At 37.7% G+C, this 22,232-nt stretch overlaps 1 protein-coding gene, 1 long non-coding RNA gene and 1 pseudogene across 10 annotated transcripts; all 3 read left to right on the top strand.

Annotated features, from left to right (window-relative positions):
- The first annotated feature begins 715 nt into the window (after window positions 1-715).
- ZNF207 (zinc finger protein 207) lies at window positions 716-21,128 on the top strand. 9 transcript variants are annotated; one of them, XR_006742682.1, is made up of 14 exons: window positions 716-929; window positions 2,289-2,415; window positions 8,032-8,176; window positions 9,935-10,102; window positions 10,478-10,553; window positions 11,054-11,101; window positions 12,207-12,277; window positions 13,214-13,371; window positions 14,533-14,625; window positions 15,607-15,849; window positions 17,188-17,347; window positions 17,493-17,676; window positions 17,891-17,973; window positions 20,213-21,128. XR_006742682.1 is itself a non-coding variant. In XM_045587362.1 (13 exons), exons 1-12 carry the CDS (start codon window positions 889-891, stop codon window positions 17,651-17,653), a joined length of 1,491 nt encoding a protein of 496 aa, XP_045443318.1. In that variant the 5' UTR covers window positions 716-888; the 3' UTR covers window positions 17,654-17,676; window positions 20,213-21,128. The 9 variants fall into 9 exon arrangements, 8 of the variants coding, with proteins under 8 accessions (XP_045443318.1, XP_045443317.1, XP_045443316.1 ...); XM_045587362.1 differs by lacking the exon at window positions 17,891-17,973; XM_045587361.1 differs by lacking the exon at window positions 20,213-21,128 and having other exon boundaries at window positions 17,891-18,343.
- Window positions 6,322-7,142, top strand: LOC118728049 (annotated as a pseudogene).
- LOC123653044 lies at window positions 16,624-16,938 on the top strand. Its single transcript, XR_006742684.1, has 2 exons — window positions 16,624-16,862; window positions 16,895-16,938. It is a non-coding gene; the product is annotated as an uncharacterized LOC123653044 (long non-coding RNA).
- Window positions 21,129-22,232: the final 1,104 nt, after the last annotated feature.

A 22,232-nucleotide genomic window follows, 5' to 3' on the forward strand; every position in this document is an offset into this window, starting at 1 on the left:
CCAGCTAAGGCTCTTTTTTATTTTTTTAAATATTTTTTATTGATTTCAGAGGAAAGGAGAAAGGGGGGTGGGGTTGGGGGAAGAGAAACATCAGTGATGAGAATCATTGATTGTCTGACTCCTGCACGCCCCACGCTGGGGATCCCCAGGTAGGTCCTCTGACCGAGAACCGTGACCTCCAGGTTCAAAGGTCGGTGGTCAGCCACCAGCCACGCGGGCTGCAGGGCCTGGAAGCCTCCCGGTAACCACCCACCGCCACGATGGAGGGTTTTCTCCGGAGACCTCGCCGCGCCTCGTTTCCCTCCTCGCCGCGCTGACTGCCCGGCGCCTCGCTCCTCTGTCCCCACACTGTGACTGCGACTTCTTTGACTCAACATTTAAGCAAATGCCCAACACTTCCTACAGAAAGGACTCATCCGGGCAATGGACACAGAATTGAAACATTGGGCGCTGTCTCAATGAACCTTTATTGACAGCCTGCCTTTAACGACGCCGGTAATGTTTTTAGCCCCTCCCCTCGGATTTCCCCTTCCATTCGCAAGTTCCTGGGCATTCCTAAGAAGCCGGCTCCTTTGCAAAGAAACGAGCCTAGCGGGCGACTGCGGGGGGAAGGGCCATGGACACAGACAAGATGGCGGCCGCCCTCAGGCTGCGCGTCACCACCCACTCAGGGCGGAGGGCTGCGTCACGTGACCCGCCCTCTCTGGCCCCGCCCCCTTCCGCAGTGCCTGACGGGAGGCAGAGCGGCGAGCGAGGGCGTCGGCCATTTTGTGTCTGTTTCCTGTGGGACGCGGCGGTGGCCGTTGGGTCTGAAGAGCCAGCGGCTTTCGCCTCGACTTTCCTGCTTATTTTCTCCTCCCTTTCTTGCTTTATCGGCGGGGCGCAGTTATGGGCCGTAAGAAGAAGAAGCAGCTGAAGCCGTGGTGCTGGTATCCTTTGTCCGTTTGGAGTCGCGGCCGCGCCGCGGCGCCGGTGGTTGGTGACGGGGTCTGGGAGAGGCCTGGCTTTGGCCTAGGGCGGCGAGAGTCTGGGATCGAGGCCTGTGGTGGGGGGTGAGGGGTAACCTGGCGGCTGGAGTCGGATTTGCGAAGTCTTCCAGGTAAATGGGGTCTCTAGGGTGGGAGGCTCTGCTGGTTGTGGGGCGTTGGGCTCGGTGACTCAGGAGATTCCAGGTTTGGAGTGAGCGGTGACCCGCCGGGCGGCGGCTCGGACCCCTCCGTCAAGGACAGTGTCCCCGGAGGACTGTTGGGCTGTTCCCCGGGGTTTGGGGGACGGTTCAACAAAGGGATTTTCTTCAAGTAAAATGCTCTGATTGGCGCTGTGGCTGGTGAGGGGAAAGCTTCCGGAGCCAGTCTGCCACTTTTTTCCGTGTTTTTATTTTTAAAAAGAATCGATGGATTAGTCGACTCGGGTTTCAAATATTCCTTCCCCCCCCCCCCCTTTTTTTTTTTTTTGCGCGCGCGGGGTGTGTGTGGCGGGGAAAGAACTAGCTTCCGCGTCTCTAACTGGCGCTTTAGTCTTCTCTTTGGGGTGGAGATTTTTGTAGCTAGCTAGCAAGCTTGGTAGGACCAAAAAAAAAAAAAAAAAAGAACGCCTATTATCCCTAAAAACTGCTACAGAACTGCGTTTATTTTTGTAATAGTTGAACGGTCACGGATTTTGTAATGTTCTTTTAGGGAAATCTTACTATTGTTGAGGTAATTCTGCTTTATGGATGTAACTCATTGAGTTTAAATACGATCCTTGGCAACATAAGTGCATAGGGAGTTGAAAACTTTATAGGTTAAATTGAGTCATTCACTTTGAATATTTTTAGATGATAAACTTAAGTTCTAAATATTAGGTAAATCTTCATTTCTCGATTACTTTTCATTATCTAATGAATGAATTCTACGTACTTGTAAATCTGTCTTGACATAAAGTCGGGGATTTTTTTTTTTTTTTTAATTTTGAATCCCTCTAATCCACAAGACCCATTTGTAAATGTTGAAATAGTGAACAAAAGAAGAGTTAATTTCATATAAACCTCTGTTAAACACAAAAATAAAAAATAAAAAAAACAACTGTGTTTAGGGGTGATGAAGAGAGTATGGGCTTCCAGGAAATTCCATGGCAAGTTAATCCCTAATTGTGTAATAAATATCAAAAACAAAATTTCTGTAAAGTGCTTTTTTGCTTTTAGCTGTTTCTATATTTTAATGGTATTGCTATTTAATGTTATAGGGCAGGTGCATTTTTTAAGAGGCAGCATCATTGTGTTAGTTTTGTGCCTTAACACTCTTGATCAGGTACTGTAATAGAGATTTTGATGATGAGAAGATCCTTATACAGCACCAAAAAGCAAAACATTTTAAGTGCCATATATGTCATAAGAAGTTGTACACAGGACCTGGCTTGGCTATACACTGCATGCAGGTAAGGATTTTACTCCTGTATTTAATTTTTACTTCCTTGTGATATGGAAACAATATTGGGGGGAAATTGTGAATGTTTATTTCTTTGACAATTGTAGGATATTTTTGTTTATTGCAAAAGATCAGATTAAATGACCAGTTTAAGAAAACACACAGATGTTTTTGTTTTTTTTTTTAATTGATTTAGGGAGAGGAAGTGAGAAGAGGAGAGATAGAAATATCAGTGATAAAGAATCACTGATTGCCTCCTGGACTCCCACACTGGGGATTGAGCTTGCAACCTGGGCATGTGCCCTGACTGGGAATCGAACCTAGGACTGACACTCTTCCACTGAGCCAAACCAGCAAGGGCAGCAAACCTGTTTAGTCATTGAAAAGAAATGATTTCTTTATGTTTAGAGTTTTATAGGTAAACTAGAGGCATGGTGCACGAAAATTTGTGCACTTGGGGGTGTCCCACTCAGCCAGGCCTGTTCCCTGTCTCAGTCCAGGAGCCCTCAGGGGGTGTCCACCTGCTGGCTTAAGTCCGCTCCGTGGGGGATTGGGTCTAAGCTGACAGTCAGATGTCCCTCTGGCAGCCAGGGAACCCTCGGAGGATGTCCACCTGTCAGCTTGGGCCGTTAGTTGGGCATCTTTAGCACTGCCACAGAGGCGGCAGTGCTCCCCCCTGTGGAAGCGCGCTGGCCACCAGAGGGCAGCTCCTGCATTGAGTGTCTGCCCCCTGGTGGTCTGTATGCATAATAGCGGCTGATTATTCCACTGTTGTGGTCAATTTGCGTATTACCCTTTTATTATATAATATTATATAGGACTAGAGGCCTGATGCACGAAATTTGTGCAAGGGACTCGGCCCTCACATCCCAGGTTTCATCTGGACTGTTGTTCAGCTATTCAGTCTAATTTGCATATTAGATCTTTATTTTATAGGATAGGGCATTTTAAAATTTTAATTATCTCTTAAAAATATATTATTGATTTCAGAGATGATGGGCGAGGGAAAGAGAGAAACATCAATGATGAGAATCATTGCTCTGCTACTTCTAGCATCTCCCCTTCTGGGGATTGAGCCTGCAGCCCAGGCATGTGCCCCTGGTCAGAATCGAATCTGGGACCCTTCTCTATCCACCGAGGCAAACCAGCTAAGACTTTTTTTTTTTAGAAGGTAAGCTCCAGAGGGACAAGGATTTTTTTTTTTTAATATATTTTATTGATTTTGTACAGAGAGGAAGGAAGAGAGATAGAGAGTTAGAAACATCGATGAGAGAGTGTCATCGATCAGCTGCCTCTTGCACACCCCCTACTGGGGATATGCCCGCAACCAAGGTACATGCCCTTGACAGAAATCGAACCCGGGACCTTTCAGTCCCCAAGCCGACGCTCTATCCATTGAGCCAAACCGGTCTCAGCTAGGTTTATGTTAATAATTTATTCCCAGGTCTCTTTTGGAGTGGTGTATTATTACATTTAATAGTTTCTTCATTTCTTAAATCTTTTTACTACTAGTTAAGGAGAGCTTCGTAATTTTTAAAGAGCTCATGAATACCATTATGTGTTACTATTGCCAATTTTAGAGCTGCCTGAATTTTTGTCTAATTGGACCTTAGAAAGTTCTGAGATGAGCAAATCTCTATTGGAAAATACTGTTCGTAGAAGCAGGGAGGTAAATTAACCCTTTGCACTCCGAACCATTCTGGACATTGGCTACCAGCTACTCGACGCTAACGGCGGAAACGTGCCTTGAATTAACTCAGTTCCCCGTAATCACTAATAAACTGCAATGTCCCCTGAGAGGGGACATCCGAGTGATATGCTAGAATTTTGATGTCCCCTGAGGGGACAGCGGAGTGCAAAGGGTTAAAACAAGATGTTGCTCTCCCAAGTCTTAAAAAAAATAAGTTTATATAGCTCCTTCACTCTAGTTCCATCACCACAACAATTTAACATGTATTCAGAAATATTTGAGAACCTACTCTATACTTAGACAGTCACTAAATCTCATGTAGCTATTCAAAAGAAAATTAAAATTCCCCAATCTGCCCGGGCTGGTAAGAGCATCGGCCCACAGACTGAAGGGTCTAGTGTTGCATTTCCGGTCACGGTTGCAGGTTCAATCCCCAGCGGTCGCGGCCAGAGTACACCAGTTGATGTGTGTCATGTTTCTCTCCCACCTTTTCTAAAAATCAGTGGAAAAAATATCCTTACTCCTTGGATGAGGGTTAAAAAAAAAAAATTCCTGCCGCATTATAGCCTTTTTTTTTTTTTTTTTAAACGAGAGGGAGGAACATTGATCTGTTGTCTCCATACGTACGCTGACCTGGTGCATGAGGTGAAGCTCTTATCAACTGAACCACACTAGCCAGGGCTGCTTCACCTTTTTAATGGATCATTTTGGCTACAAAGTTGAGAATAGTCTACACACACAGTACAGTGAGGCCTCATAGGAGACAAAGAGTATTCTAGATGAAATATGATGGTGACAGAGCCAGAATTTGCTGATGTGGAATATGAGAGAAAGTGAGGGGTGAAGGATGATCTGAAGGTTTTTGACTTGAGCAATGTGAAAAATGACGCTATTACAAACTAAGATTGGAAAGCTGCAGGAAGTATAGGCTTAGGGATAAAGATACCAAGATTTTTTTTTTTTTTAATGAATTTTTATTTATTTCAGAGAGGGGGGAAAAGATAGAAACATCAGCGATGAGAGAGAATCATCCACCTGGGCATGTGCCCTCTTGACTGGAATCAAACCTGGGACCCTTCAGTCTGCAGGCCGACACTCTATCCACTGAGCCAAACTAGCTAGGACTTCAATGTGTTTTTGTTGATTTTAGAGGGAAGGAGAGAAACTTCAATGTTTGGGGGAAAAAATTGGCTGCCTCCTGCACCCCTCCTACTGGAGATTGAGCCTGCAACCTGGGCATATGCCCTGATGGGGAATCAAACCAGCGACCTCTCAGTGCATGGGATGATATTTACCAATTGAGCCACTAGAGTGGCTAGGGCCCAATATTGTTTTTATGTTAATTTTGAATGTGGGTATGTTAGTTTTGAAAAGATTCATGACTATCCAGGTGAAGATGTCACATAAGCAGTTGGATCTACAAGTTGAGTGCAGAGGGGTTGAAGGTAGAAATAGAAATTTGGAAGGACACAGTATAAGGATGGCTATTTGAAGCCATATCTTTTCTTCTTAGGGAATCCTATATAATAAAAATGTAATATGCAAATTGAACTGCGGAATGACCAGTTGGCAGGGGGCAGGGCCAGCCAAGCTTGTGCCAGTGGGCAGAGGGAGGGGATAGTGATGGAGTGGGAGGAAAGTAGCAGCTACCAGTGGCTGTGGAGGGACAATGGGTGGGGGCTGGGTCTAAGCCATCAGTAGGACATCTCTGAGGGCTTCTTGACTGTGAGAGGGTGCAGGCCAGGATGAGGGGGGACCTGCCCCTCAAGTGCATTAATTTTGAATTTTCATAATCTGGTCCTCTAGTAGAATATAGATAGAAAAATGCAAGGATCCCATGTTGGGCCATTCCCAGCATTTAGAGGTCAGAAGTTTTAAAGAAGTCATTCAAGGAGAGTGAAAGGGTAGGAACACCAAGACAGTAAGTACCGCCAAAACCGGTTTGGCTCAGTGGATAGAGCATCTGCCTGTGGACCAAAAGGTCCCGGGTTTGATTCCGGTCAAGGGCATGTGCCTTGGTTGCGGGCACATCCCCAGTAGGGGATGTGCAAGAGGCAGCTGGTTGATGTTTCTCTATCATTGTTTCTAACTCTCTATCCCTCTCAATTCCTCTCTGTGTAAATCAATAAAATATTTTTTAAAAAAACAAACAAAAAAAAACCCAGTAAGTACCCTAGAAGACAAATGAAAGTGTTTTCAAAGAGTGAGTTAATTTGACTATGTCAAATGCTGGTGGTAAGCCAAGTAAGAACAGGACTAAGATTGGATTGATCAGAGTGGAAGGTCATTGTTCCACTTTCCGAGAATGATTTCCTAGAATGATGATGAAAGTTAGGAGTGATTTTAAAAGAAAATGAGGTCTGCAGCCATACTACACTGAATGCCCGGATCTCTTAAGCTAATCAGGGTTGGGCCTGGTTAGTACTTGGATGGGAAGCTGCCTGGGAATACTGGGTTCTGTAGGCTAAAAAAAAGAGAGAAAATGAGAGCTGCCATCTTGCGTCCTAGAGTGTGTGCACTTATTCTCAACTGGTCTGCTCAAGACCTAAGCATCTACTCTAGTATCCCTTGTAGTCCCATTTCCTCTCCAACAAGAGGAAAGAAACTATCATGAACCAGGAAAAACTGGCCAAACTGCAGGCACAAGGTGTGCATGGTGGGGAAGGAACTGTATGCAGAAGGCGGTTTACAGAACAGCTATAGCAGATGATAAAAAGACTTTAGTTCTTAAAGAAGGTAGGGTATTGAGGAGGTGAGTGTATTCACAAACCAAGGAACAGTAATCCATTTTACCAGCATTAAAGATCAGGCAGTGAACACTTCACTATTACAGGGCATGCTGAGACAAATTGCTGATACAATGCTACCTAGCATCTTAATTCATCAGGATGCAGACCTCCAACTAGTTTAAAGAACTCTGCCCAGACAATTTGGATGGAAAAGCACCATTTTCTACCAGAGAAAAAGATGAAGTTTCAGATCTTGTGGAGAATTTTGATGAGGTTTCTAAGAAAGAAGCATAATGAATTGAGTCAACTTCTGACAAAGATTAAACTATTGAATATACTGTGATGCTACTGTTTTATATTATGACTGCTTTTTCAAATTTTATTCATGCATGCGTTAAAATCTACAGCTCTTTTCAGTTTTTACTAATACAAATTGTTCTTTGCCTAGTTTATAAAAAGAAGAAAATGGGAAAGTAGAGGCATTCTTTCAAGGAGTTGTACTATAGAGAAGATAAAATGGAGGAAGTTGGAAGGAGATTAGTTGAGAAATTATTAGTAGTATCTTTGACTAAGTGATTCTGTTTATACATAGTCTTACTGTAATTTCAGAGTAACCTGTGAGATGAGTATGTCAGTTAAATCAGACATCTTCCAATTTTATAGAAGATAAACCTAGGACATTAGTAATTTAGAAGGCTTATGTCACTCTTGCTCCTATCCAACCGAGACCATACTGACTTATACTATGCAAAATTCTAAGTAAATCATGTTATTTTTCTCTTCCAACATCTTTTAATTATTATATTTATTCTTGCCCTTATCACTTAGAAATGTAGTGAAACTAGTTAATGTGCTTGAGAATGTAATTGCATTTCTTTTTTTTAATATATATTTTTATTTCAGTGAGGAAGGGAGAGGGAGAGAGCTAGAAACATCAATGATGAGAGAGACTCATTGATCTGCCTCCTGCACAACCCCAACTGGGGATCAAGCTCACAACCTCAGCATGTGCTCTTGACCAGAATTGAACCTGGTCCTCAGGCTGACATTCTACCCACTGAGCCAAACCAGCTAGGGCTAGCTAGACCCAGTCACTCAACCAACATACTAAATGGTCTCTAAGTAATTTGAAATGACTCTCTGAAATATTTTTATGAGATACTTTTACCTATCTGATGGAGGTTTTTGTTTGTTTTTTTAATGTTAGGTGCATAAAGAGACCATAGATGCTGTACCAAATGCAATACCTGGGAGAACAGACATAGAGTTGGAAATATATGGTATGGAAGGTATTCCAGAAAAAGACATGGATGAAAGAAGACGGCTTCTTGAGCAGAAAACCCAGGGTAAAGGTTAAAGTATACTTTTTCTTTATTTATTTATTTATTTTTTTAATATATATTTTATTGATTTTTTACAGAGAGGAAGAATGATAGCGAGTTAGAAACATCGATGAGAGAGAATCCTCAACCAGCTGCCTCCTGCACACCCCCCACTGAGGATATGCCCGAAACCAAAACACATGCCCTTAACTGGAATCGAACCCAGGACCCCTTAGTCCATAGGCCAACGCTCTATCCACTGAGCCAAACTGGTTTCGGCTAAAGTATACTTTTTCTTAAATAGCTTCACTAGTGAGAGTATTGCCACTTTAAAGTATAAATTTAATGGTAGATGTTAAATTTTTTATTCAGAATTCCAATTTGAGTTGTATATATATTTTTAATATATTTTATTGATTTTTTTTTTTTAATAGAGAGGAAGGGAGAGAGAGGGAGAGTGTTAAAAACATCGATGAGAGAGAAACATTGATCAACTGCCTCCTGCACACCCTCTACTGGGGGATGTGCCGGCAACCAAGGTACATGCCCTTGACCAGAATCGAACCTGGGACCTTTCAGTCTGCAGGCTGACACTCTATCCACTGAGCCAAACTGGTTTAGGCTTGAGTTATATTTTTCTTTGTCTTATGTTTGAAGTTGTGTATTGATTTTTATATGTATTATCTTCCTATAATAAAAGGCTAATATGCAAATTGTTCCCTCGACCTGGAATTCAACCAGGGGGGCAGAGAGGCCTGTCAACCACCCTGTGCTGTACCCCTCTCCCCACTCACCCAGTCTGATTGGCCCCCACCTGTGCACGAATTTGTGCTCCAGGCCTCTAGTCTAAACAATAAAAGCATAATATGCTAATTAGATCAAACATCCTTCCAGACAAAGCTGGGTGCCTACCTGCAGCTGGGGGAAGGAAGACCTACTCTTGCACAAATTTCGTGCGTGGGCCTCTAGAGAGAGAGAGAGTGTGTGTGTGTGTGTAAATAATACTGTTTGGATAATTTCAAATATTTTATTCTAAACTGAATTCCAAGTGGAATTAACAAATGCTGAGGTCTTAGAAAATAAAGGTAGTTTGTATTTGTTTTTACTTAATTTGAGAGCAAAAGAGACACTGATTTTGTTGTTCTACTTATGCATTCAATGGTTGATTTTTATATACCTTAACCAGGGATTGAACCCTCAACCTTGGCTTTTGGGATGATGCTCTAACCAACTGAGCATCCTCGGCCTTGGCAAAGGTAGCTTGTTTTGATTTACGCAGCCACTAATTGTATACATTTTTTTTTAATTTGACTTTGCAGCCACATACTATCCAGTTGATAGCTGTTGTTAGTCACCTATGGAACTTTTAGTTTTGAAATATTGCACGGAGGTTCGTCGTTTACCATTTTGGCTGGAATAGAAAGCTGTGTTGTTGTTGTTTTTTTGTTGTTGTTTTGTTTTGTTTTTGTTTTAAATAAAACTGACTTAGAATTATTTTTACCTGTCATAAAATGGGTAGTTGCTTAATATAAGTTGAAAACACATTTGAACAGTAAAGAATAATATTAACTGAAATATTTTTGGAAGAAAAATTTTATCAGCACTGAAATAATTTTCTTTTCTCTCTTAAAAGAATTTTATTTTATTTTCATTTTTTTATTAAGGCATTATATGTGTACATATCTCACCATTGTGAAATAATTTTTTAAAGTGTTGAATGTCTTAAACTTGCTTTGATTCCCTGTCCCCCCTTCTCTATGGGAAAATTAATTAAAACTTATCTAACAGAGAGTCAAAAAAAGAAGCAGCAAGATGATTCTGATGAATACGATGATGACGACTCTGCAGCTTCAACTTCATTTCAACCACAGCCTGTTCAACCCCAACAAGGCTATATACCCCCAATGGCACAGCCAGGACTACCACCAGTTCCAGGAGCACCAGGAATGCCTCCAGGTAGCATATAGAGTTTCTTACAATTTAACATTCTTAGGATATTATTTTATTTTATTATTATTTTTTTAATATATATTTTATTGATTTTGTACAGAAAGGAAGGGAGAGAGATAGAGAGTTAGAAACATCGATGAGAGAATCATCGATCAGCTGCCTCTTGCACATCCCCCACTGGGGATATGCCCGCAACCAAGGCACATGCCCTTGACCGGAATCGAACCCGGGAACCTTCAGTCCCCAAGCCGATGCTCTATCCATTGAGCCAAACCGGTCTCGGCTCTTAGGATATTATTGATACAGTGTTAGAAGTATTATATTCTTCATCCTAACCCTTTAATATTAATTTGATTTTTTTGTTGTTAAAATTGTTTATAGGCATACCTCCATTAATGCCAGGTGTTCCTCCTCTGATGCCAGGAATGCCACCAGTTATGCCAGGCATGCCACCTGGGTAAGAAAACTTTTTAAATGGCTTGTGGACTTGTGCCTAGTAATGATCTTTCAACTTGAGTGTTACATGAATTAAATGTGACTTTGCATTTTTTCCTCCTAAAAGGTGTGGGCTCTATAAATATTAAAATTTCTAATAACTGGATCTACCAATAAATTTGAGGAATATAAATCTGTCTCTGATGAGAATAGATTTTTGTGTTTTAGGATGTATGTAGGCAGCCATCTGCTTCAATTGCATTTGGTGTAATTAAAGTAGTTGGCTGTAGAGTTGTGAGTTTCTGAGATTCAGAACTGTCCATGACACTGTTGGTTGTGACAAGCAAATTCTGTAAATGATTTAAGTATTTGTCAAATCATCAAGAACTAAAAGTAAATATGAGGTGCTTGTGCCCATCACTTTTACTTAAATGTTGTTGGATGTGACAGGTAAACAATACACTTTCCCACTGTATTTTGAAAATCACAGTTAGATTTTGATTTTGTCATACATTTTCACAGATTGCATCATCAGAGAAAATACACCCAGTCATTTTGCGGTGAAAACATGTAAGCATCTCATTCATGATGTAATTCAGGAGGTATAATCATAATGTCATTTTCTTGTGTGTTTAATGGGATCTATTCAATTGACTTCAGAAATTTTCTAACCTTCCTCACTAAAACTTCTTACAACTTGCAAAATGGTTGACACAAGTCTCTGAAAGGGGATATAAAACATCTTTGAAGAAATAGTAATAAATCCGTATATAAAACAAATATTTTCTAAACATGGAGCTGTTTTCTCCTAACTGCTTAAAGTAATGGGATTTAGTAAAAAGGGTTGGTATTTAAGAAAGACCATATAATCTTTTACCAAATTATATGCTTTATGTTTATAGGAGGTAATCAAACTTTTTCTAACAAACTCAATTTATAAAAGTTAATCTTCTGACAAAAGTCCTAAATCAAGAATGTACAAACTTAAATTTTTTTAAGTGCAGTGGACATTGGTATTTGAAGATGAGCTCTTTTAGGGGGAGAGAAAAAAAAATAGAGGTTTTTACGTCATGCTATAGTGTTACATGCAAAGTAAAAATTAGGCAATCTGAGTTTACATTTGACTATCTTTAATATTGGTGATAGTTTTTCTGTGCCCTCCAAAATAATTTTATCCCCACAATGTACATTCAGTATTTCCCTTTTCAAAAATATGTTGACTCTAAAGTAGAAATTTCTTCTTTTTTATTTATATTCTGTGTGGATATTTTTCAAGTAAGATAAAAGGTGATTTTGCTTCCCAGTTGCACATATTTTAGATGAGGCCTTCTTGTATATATCGAGAATAGCATATAATATATTATTCCTGATGACTTTAAATGTATTAAAATGTTTTGTGGGTGTTTTTTTGTGTGTGTGGTTTTTTGTTTTTGTTTTTTGTAAAGACTGACTTACTCCTACCCCATCTTACTGGTAAACCCAAGAGTTTGCTGGTTTTTAGGGGGATTATTTTGATAGGATTATTTTTATTGTGTTGTGTGTTCTTTCAGCGTGATTTCAATATTAGGGGTCAAATTCAAGTCTTATCTGTTGTTTCAGGATTTAGCCAAAATATTTTCTATGGTTTATACTGTTAATTAACTTTAGATGTTTCTTGAAATTTGCTTTCTGACAGAATGATGCCAATGGGTGGAATGATGCCACCTGGACCAGGAATACCACCTCTGATGCCTGGTATGCCACCAGGTAAGAAATGTTAGACATTTCCAATCAAGGGCATATTTGCTTCCCACACAGAGCACATGCTCAGGTTGTGGGTTTGATTCCCAGTGTTGGAGCATGCAGGAGGCAGCCCATTAATGATTCTCATATCATTGATATTTCTCTCTCCCTCTCACTCTCCTTTCCTCTCTCAAATAAATAAAAATAAAGATGTATTTTTTAAAAGTAAAATAATATTAAAGAATAATAACCAGTGTTCATTTGATAATCTGCAGTGAATATTTTAAGTTATGTTGAAGTTTAAAGAATGAACTAGTGATACATTTTAGGGAAAGTTATTTAAAGGAATAACTTAGTTTTTTGAAAATTCATGGGTATTTGACTTAATCACCTTTTTACTGTAATTTGGATTATAGTTAAGAGAATTCTAGTTGGTGCAATTCTCTATGTTTAAAGAATTGGTTTGCTAAATCAGTATCAGTTAAGCTTAATTGCTGCTTTGCTCACATACAGGGTTTCTAGTGGCATCTTTTTTTTTTTTTTTTTTTAATATATTTTTAATTGATTTTTCACAGAAAGGAAGGGAGAGGGACAGAGAGTTAGAAACATCGATGAGAGTGAAACCAGCTGCCTCCTGCACACTCCCCATTGGGGATGTGCCCGCAACCAATGTACATGCCCTTGACCGGAATCGAACCTGCGACACTTCAGTCCGCAGACCGACACTCTATTCTAGTGGTATCTTTCATTTCACAAAATTCTGGAGACAATTTTGAGGCAAGATTATTTCAAAGGACAAATGCCCAAGTTCTTTGAATTTCATCGAGTTCAGAAGTCAATTGTTAGTGACTTTATAGTATGAAAGTATTTTTAATATGTATATTGTAATAGCAATTTTGGGAAAAACTGAACTAAATGCTTCCAACACTGAGGCCTCCTCCCAACATTTCTTCTATACAGGTATGCCCCCTCCTGTTCCACGTCCTGGAATTCCTCCAATGACTCAAGCACAGGCTGTTTCAGCACCAGGTATTCTTAATAGACCACCTGCACCAACAGCAGCAGTTCCTGCTCCACAGCCTCCAGTTACTAAGCCTCTTTTCCCCAGTGCCGGACAGGTAAGGTGAAATTCCTAAAAAGGAATGCCACTTATATTAAAGGTAAAGTGTCATCGTTTACAGAAATCTCTGAAATTGTCATAGGTCAATTTTTGTTGATGGTTTTAGTATAATTTATTAAGCATATTAAGAAGTGGTCTTTCATGTTTGCATACATTGATTTTGTTGACTAATAAAAGATTGACTGGAGCCAGAGATAGTATAGTATGTTATTTTTTTTTTATTATTGCTGTGAACTCTGGTTATTCTAGCTTTAGTTAGAAATGAAAGTTTAATTTCTGGGGACTTAAATATGTGATTATATTTAGTGGTCCTCCTTTACCTATTGAATTATGAGTGGAATGAAAGCAAAGCCAAAGATGAAAATTCTAAGACATTGATAAATCATTTGTTGGGCTCTTCTAGCCTACAAAAGTGACAAATTACAATGCTGCACACTTGCTGAAAGGGCAACATTTCATTGCTCTTGACTTAGTCGCACTTACTTTCTTACAGATTTTTGTCTCCAGAACTCAGAAGTGCAAAAGGTGCTTCTGTTATATTTGGTGTGCCTATAATGATTATTACTTTTAATAATAGTAATATTATTTAGAATTATCTAGTTTCATTTAGAATTAAGCAGATGTATTTAATTTAGAAAATTGGGGTGTTTTTTATTTTTTCAATTTAAGGTTGTCCCTTAGATGTTTCTTTTTTAAACTTTTTTTCCTATTTGTAGTTGCTAAATTAAAAACTACTTTTTAAATGCTTTTGAAGCACCTTAATTTACGCTTTTGAGGTGAGTAGGTATTTTATTAAGAAATGTTAAACTTAGCAAAAAAATTTTGTTGTGTCATTGATAGAGAATTGGATTAAAGTGTCAATCTTTACTCTCCTTTTAAGGTGTTTTTGAAATATCTCATTGCAAAACATTAGTTTAGAAAAGAAACTGGTTAACTAGGTTTATTGGTGTAGAATTAAGTCTTTTTTGAGGCTCCTACTGTTACTTTATTATAAATGCATTAACTGCCTGCCTCATTAAATAAATCAGATTTGATTGCATTATATTTTGCATTTACAGATATGCAATCTGTGCTAAAAAAAAAAAAAAGTCTACCACATGGCTTATTTTTACCCATTTGTTTGGAGACTTTTCATTGTTTCCTTTCTTTTATGCTACAGATGGGGACACCTGTAACAAGCTCAAGTACAGCTTCATCCAATTCAGAAAGTCTGTCTGCATCTTCTAAAGCTCTGTTTCCTAGCACAGCACAAGTACGCAGGAAGTTGCAGTTTAAAGTTGTTAAAATGGCTTTATAACTTAACCCTTTGGACCCTACCTTTAAACGAAATCTTTTCCCTAAAAATATACTATGTAATTTTTATTAATTAAGATTAATGGAGTACAAATCAACCATATTTGAAAATTGAACTCAGAAAAAAAAATGAACCCCAAATTTCTATGGTTCTAAAGGGTTAAAAGCATGTAAGCAGTAAATGCCTTATAGTAGCCAATGGTTAGCCTGATGCATGATTAAGCTATTTTTATTTATGCTGTTTAATCGAGTGCATCAATAATGTAAGGAAATTTGGTTCTAAAGTTGTGTTTAAGATGTTGGATATTACAAAAAAGTAACATTAATTATTGGTAATTTTATACTTAAAAAGATCCTTCTAAACCATTTTGATCATGATAATCATCTAGCCATTGTTAATTGGGAGGACATTGTATTACTATATTACTAATAACCTCTGAAGGACATTTTTAATGTGTCCACGATTTATATTAATTATGCTTAGTAACTGAAATTTATCCAAGCATTTGTATTTTGTAATTTCTAACCATTTGGGGTTTTTGTTGTTGTTGCTTGGTATGTTAATTAAACAACTAATTTATAATAGTAAAAGTAGAACATTAGCTATCTCATTAGATAATACTACTATATTTCATCAACCTGGAATAAATACGAAGTTTTGTAAATGAAAGAACTTGGTTGAGAAGGTAGATGACACCTGAGAAGTTAAATATTCTTACCTTTTGGTGTTCCAATGCTGTGTTTTAGATGTGATCTTGACCCAGCATATTTTGATATTCTTATTTCTTGATATGTATTTCTTGATTTTTGTGGAGCATTTATCATGTTAACTTTGTTTTAATTTCATTTAGAGTTTGGTCCTTTATGAATGTTGGTGTCTTATTTTTAAGTTGGTAGTAGATAGTTTTGGGTTTTGTTGATGAAAATTTGTGTTTTACAGGCTCAGGCAGCTGTTCAAGGACCTGTTGGTACAGATTTCAAGCCCTTAAGTAGTACCCCTGCAACAACTACAGAACCCCCAAAGCCTACATTCCCTGCTTATACACAGTCTACAGCTTCAACCACTAGTACAACAAATAGCACTGCAGCTAAACCAGCGGCATCAATAACAAGTAAGCCTGCTACTCTAACGACAACCAGTGCAACCAGTAAGTTGATCCATCCAGATGAGGATATCTCTTTGGTAAGTTGTTTACAGTTTTTTTTTACTAGCAGAGTTTGATTGAATATCTTTGTAGCAGCCTGTCCCATTTGAAAAGTGTTAATTTGTAAAATGGTGGTCTTACTAATCTGATATAATGCTTACTAAGTGGTTTTTACCATTCCAATTTTTATTTTTGTTATCCTTACCCGAAAATATTTTTCCCATTGATTTTTAGAGACAGTGGAAGGGTGAAGACATGGATGCGCATGCGCGCACGCACATATATATATATATATATATATATACACACACACACACACACACACACACACACACACACACACACACGAGGGATGGGGATTGAACCCTCCACCCTTTGGTGCATGGGCAGATGCTCTATCCATTGAGCTACACCGACCAGGGCCTGCTGTTCTGATTTTTTCTTAAAGCAATTTTCTTTTGCCTTTTTAAATATATTTTTATTGATTTCCTTTATTGAAGGGAGAGGGAGTGAAAGAGAGACAGAGAAATACCAGTGATGGGAGAATCATTTCTTGGCTACCTCCTCTATGCCCTTCCCTAGGGATTGATCCCGCGACGTGGGCATATGTTCAGACAGAATCAAACCAGGACCTCCTGGCTCAACCACTGGGCCACACTGGCTGGGCCGTTCTGATTTTTTAAAACCACAGAGTAAAATTAATAGTGTATTTTTTTTTATTTTTTTATTTTTGAATAGACATTATTGATTTTTTTTTTGCAGAGAAGGGAGAGGGGTAGTCAGAAACATCGATGAGAGAGAAACATTGATCAGCTGAATCCTGCATAGCTCCTACTGGAGATGTGCCCACAACCAAGGTACATGCCCTTGACCAGAATCAAACCTGGGACCCTTCAGTCCGCAGGCCGGCGCTCTATCCATTGAGCCAAACCAATCAGGGCAATAAATAGTGCATGTTTTGATCTTAGATGCATTTCCTCCCACCAGATTATTTCTGAAAGAAGACAGTAAGTTCTTACTATTAAAATTCATTTTAGTTAGACATAGATTTGTAAATTAATTGAAGAAAGAGTGAAGTGTGAGGTAGAAGACCATATACTTTGAAGACCATATTACCTTCTTCACAAGACACTTTATTGCAGAAACAATTTATAAATCCTAAAGTGGTTATCTGTGCTTCAAATACAAAAATAGATGGCTAGTTCTTAAAGAATCAATATTTTAAGTAGTTGAACTGGTTTGGGGGCAAAAGTAATTGATTGGAAAATAAGAATACTTTTTTAAAACTTTATAAATAAGGTCTTAGATGCTTGCCTTTATGCTTAACGAGTCTCTGTATTCGTGTGTTTAATGTCGTGCTTGTTTTTTATTTTTAGGAAGAAAGAAGGGCACAGTTACCTAAATATCAGCGTAATCTTCCTCGCCCAGGACAGGCTCCCATTGGTAATCCACCAGTTGGACCAATTGGAGCTATGATGCCACCACAGCCAGGCATCCCACAGCAACAAGGAATGAGACCCCCAATGCCGCCTCATGGTATTCCTCTTTTTATGTTTATTGTTTTTAGCAGATTTTTTAAATCTACACATAAAATAAATATATCTGCAGAAGTTACTATTGTTAAAAGTACAATGCACAAACCAACTTAATCTATTTTTTGTATTTTAAATGTGTTTTTTAGGTCAGTATGGTGGTCATCATCAAGGCATGCCAGGTTATCTTCCTGGCGCTATGCCACCATATGGGCAGGGACCGCCAATGGTGCCCCCTTACCAAGGTGGGCCTCCTCGACCTCCGATGGGAATGAGACCTCCTGTAATGTCGCAAGGTGGCCGTTACTGATCTCGCTTCATCCAATCTAATAGGTTTGGAGATTAAACCTTTTCTCAACTTGTGCTGTTTATATAGCCAAGCTTCCGTCAATAAGGCTTCATTGTGACTTTAACATTATCTTCCCACATACCAGGAACTATTGGACATTTATTTTACATGGGAAAAAATTATTTGGAATAATAAAGCAGGAACTTTTCCTGAAGTTGCAATTTATATTGTATGGCTTCTTTTTCATGTTTCATCTAGGTTTTTAGAAGTGAAGTATAGTAAATTTGGTTCGTTATATTGTGAAGGCGCTGGAATTTCATGAACGTACCACCTTAATAAAGGCAAGTTCTGTAAGCTTACATTGCTATTTGTAAAGTTATGCCTTCACAGCATTTCAGATGCTGTTGGACTTCATGTCCCCAACCTAGCTTGGTGAGGGCTGTAACTATTTCCAAGTACCTGTACATTGGAAGTCTGAATGTGTAACAATATTTAATGTGTTTAGAGTTCCTCATGTTGCAGAGTTTACGAAATCTGACCCACTAAGGTCATATGGCTTTTTCTGTACTGTTAAAACTTCATTGTAATAAAATGAGAGAAAAATTTATGCCTTTTTATTCATAACCCAGCTGTGGACCACTGCCTGCAAGGTTTGTACAGATGCATGTCATATTAGATGTCCACATAATAAAATTCATAGTTGCCAATGCAGTTTTGATATATCATTGGATTCTGTGTTTGAATTATAGGCTGTTCTTAGCTGCATGTTTTGAACTGGACAGTATATATAGAATTGTATGTTAGTGCTTTAGTTAACAGAAAACCTTAGATAAGTATGAGTCATTATATAATGGGTATGAAATCTTTATATTGTGTCACCTTTTTACCCCTTGATGTCAATACTTCTTAGACATCTTTAATATTTAAAATGTAATCCTTAATATTTCCTGCTGATGATATTTAGAGCCTAGTGCCAGACCACTCATTTCCTTCTGATTGTTTTTGAGACTGCAGCACTGCATGGACCTCAGAAGCTTTTCAGGTGCAATCTTCTAGAAGGTTGGCTGCAAGCAGTAATTACTTATTGTGCTATTAATGGATTAGTATATATTAAGTGTAATGTTGAGAGTCTATGCCTGTTAGGATAGTTAACAGGAGAATTTGAAATTTTTTATTACATTATACTATTTGGAGAACTATTATATAGAGTGATTGCTATTTAGTATTATTTTGTTGTAAGTCTCATAATGATAGCTTCTACTGACCATTTTTTACATCCAGTGTTGTTATCACTTAAGGGTATGTTTATGCTTATTTAAATATCAGTGACCTTATTACTGAAGTTGAGGCTTTCCTCAATATAAAGTTTGAAAATTCTTAGAAAATGGTAACATTTCTTTTAACCTTTATGTGAAAGTATAGGTATATATCACCAAGAATACATTTCAACTTTGTGCTGAGCTTCATATACTGTTCCCCCTCCAGTGCCTGCCTACTGAAATAGTTTTGGGATTTGGTAGCACATCATTTATACTGCCAAAGAAAAACTTGTGTTGAAAAATCTTTGAGGTAAAAATGACTTGAACTTTCAAAATTATGCAAAACTTTATTTGCATTTAATGCAAAGAGAACATATTTTATGTCACTGTCTATTGCTTTTTGAGGTCTGAAGGGAGAAAATAATACTTTAAAGTAAGTAGTATAATTCTCATTAAAAGTCAACTTAGTAAAGTGTTATGCATGACACTTTTAAAACTTAAGCACACCATCTCTTGTGTTTTGTAGGTATATTGCTCAGATAGTGCTCACTTGATATATTCAAAGTATAATTTGTGTTTGCATCAAAGCATAATTAGTTTCTAGAAAATATCTTTTACCTAACTGCTTCTGGGGTCCATGGTGTGGTTAAATCATGAGTGGAACAAATTACATTAAATTAACCTTTTTTTGAAACATGCTTCCTTAATAATAGAGTTGAATTTAAGTAAAATTCATCTTACCTCACAAGAAACAACTTTTGGGACTTGATGTTTTCAGACAGGCATTATAATTGCCATAATTCAGGAAGTTGCAACATTAATGAGGCTGCCAGCTTTGGCTCTGCCTTGCATCCACGCTTAATCGCTTTTTTTTTTTTACAAAACAAAAATGATTTAAACATTTGTCTGGCATTAGTTTCTATTGTATATTTATTAATACTGTCTAGCAGTAACAAGATCAGCAGTTGAACAACTTTTGAGTGGCTACTGGCATTATTTGACTTGAATACTTTTAGTAATATCTCAAACATTTACTATTAGGATTGGGGAAAATAATCTTAGTGTGCTTCCATTCCACTGATAAGTTACATCCTGAACTTAAACTCAGCTTGATTAAACAGGTGTGTGGGGGGAGAGCCCAACAAAAATAACTATGGTCTCAGTAGAATTATAGTGGGCAATAGGTTTTTTTGTTTTGTTTTTTTAAGAGCTACTTTTCCCCCCCTTTGCTTGCTAGATCATTGGGATCTTTTAAAAATGCATGTCTTTTAAATTAATTGGGTAATGTTTTTCTAAAATTAAAATTTTCTTCTTCCTATAGCCCTGCCATAGGACAGGCTGAGGCTGAGTCTCAGTGTTGCCCTGTTCAGTCTGAGGCAAGTGGGATTTATTTTATTCCTTATAGGGGCTTTCACAGCTTGATGGCTGTTGGATATTTATGTCCCCAAACTTGCAGCAAGTTTGGTGAAGGCCCCTATGTTTAATTAAACGTAGGATTTTTATACTCTTTTGGCAGAGAAGGCTCTATATTAATATTCACATTTAACTGTGGTGTTAATAAAAATAATTAAGAACCATTGAATATAAGTAATTTGAGTTATGTTATACCTAACAGCCCCAGTAAAGCTGGTATTGCAATATTGCAGTTTCATAAATTGACAAAATTTGACATTTTGATTTGGATGCATGAAATATTTCAAACAAATTTCCCACTTTCAATTTTTAGGGAAATCTTACTGGTTACTTTCCCTTCAAACTATTAAATTTAAACTCAAGGATAAGATTGATTATTGGAAATATTACTGAGTACTGAAATACCGTACACATTTTTAACCCCAACATTATGCATTGAACATTAAGGTTGAAAGGTCATCTGGAAATGCTTGTGATTTTTAATATTTTTCAAACCTCACCACATTAGAGCAAATGTTAATGTAGAGCCCTGGGAAAAGTGGGAAGGTGGTATATGTGTGGTATGTATGCGTATACACTACACATTGGGTATTACAGACCTGTGAGTATGGCTAGATTACTAATTTTCAGGTAGCCAAATGAAAGTCGTACCATGAGGTAAAATTAGTCTATTGAACTGTGGATTCAAATCAGTTATTTTGAGGTTTATTTTCAGTCTTAGCAATATCTTATACAATCTACATATGTGAGAAGTATCCATGTTTGTTTCCCAACTAAAGTTTAAATTGGCGAGAAAAGATGTGTTTATGCCTGTATATTGTAGGGGGTAAAAGGGAACTGGAAGAGAGGCCAAAACGCAATGCTGGATTTTGTTTCTTCCTGTGTTTGAGTCACCATTCTATCCAGATAGCATTTTCATCTGAACAGTAACAATTAACATATAGTACAACATTTCTCACAAACCTGGTATTGTGTTTCTATATGGTTTTAATTCTTGGAAGCATAAAGAAAAAAATACATTAATTGAATTCCAAGTTTTCACCTGGTTAATTAACTTTCATGCTTTTCTCTGTAACTGAATCATGGGAGAATATATTTAAATGTTTGAATAGGAGAATTTTGTCCTGGAAGTATTCCACTGAAATATTTTATAATCTACTCAATAATTATACATTTTAAGACTCCATATTTGGAGTTGTTTTCTGTTGTATCACCATTTCCCAATATACTGAAATATTTTAAGAGCGAAGCTGCTGCTTCTAATAGTGGTCATTGAAATAAATATCATTCAAATAGGCTTTACTTACTTACTTGTACCAGAGGTAAGAGGGGTTTTCTTACGGGTGGCATAATTTGTTGAAGATGATACAAAATATCTAATTTAAGATTCAGTTTCTTTGATATCTCTATAGTTCTGTGACTCAAATACGATTTTAATAATTACATAACTTTCGAGTGTTTATTTCAGCCACTGGGAAAACTTGATAAATATAAGGAAATGTTGAGGTTAACCTCTTCATTGAAATAAAATATATACTTGTATTGGTTAGGAGATTCTAAAAAATTTAACATGTACCCTAAAATTTGTATAAATAGGCATGTCTTTTTAAAAGGTGGTATTTACCTGTTTGTAATTTCAAAATGAAAACTGTTTTATCTCACTATAACTATGGAAAAGTCTTCTAAAATGAGGGAGGGGTTCAGTTCGAAAACTCTTGACTATAAAGCAGATTTTTGTAAGTAAACATTTCCCCAATTATATTTCTGCTTGCTATCTCATGCTTGAATATTAGTGAAAGATACTGCTTTTTTTTAACCCTTAGTATTTTGTCATATTTTAATAAATAACCTTTTGTTTTTCTAGCATAGAAACTATTTAAGTTTTCTGTGTGGTATTTATTGGCAAAATAAGAAGGTACTTTAGTGAT

This window comes from Pipistrellus kuhlii, unplaced genomic scaffold (assembly GCF_014108245.1).
Source record: "Pipistrellus kuhlii isolate mPipKuh1 unplaced genomic scaffold, mPipKuh1.p scaffold_m20_p_28, whole genome shotgun sequence".
NCBI classification, from domain to species: Eukaryota; Metazoa; Chordata; class Mammalia; order Chiroptera; family Vespertilionidae; genus Pipistrellus; species Pipistrellus kuhlii.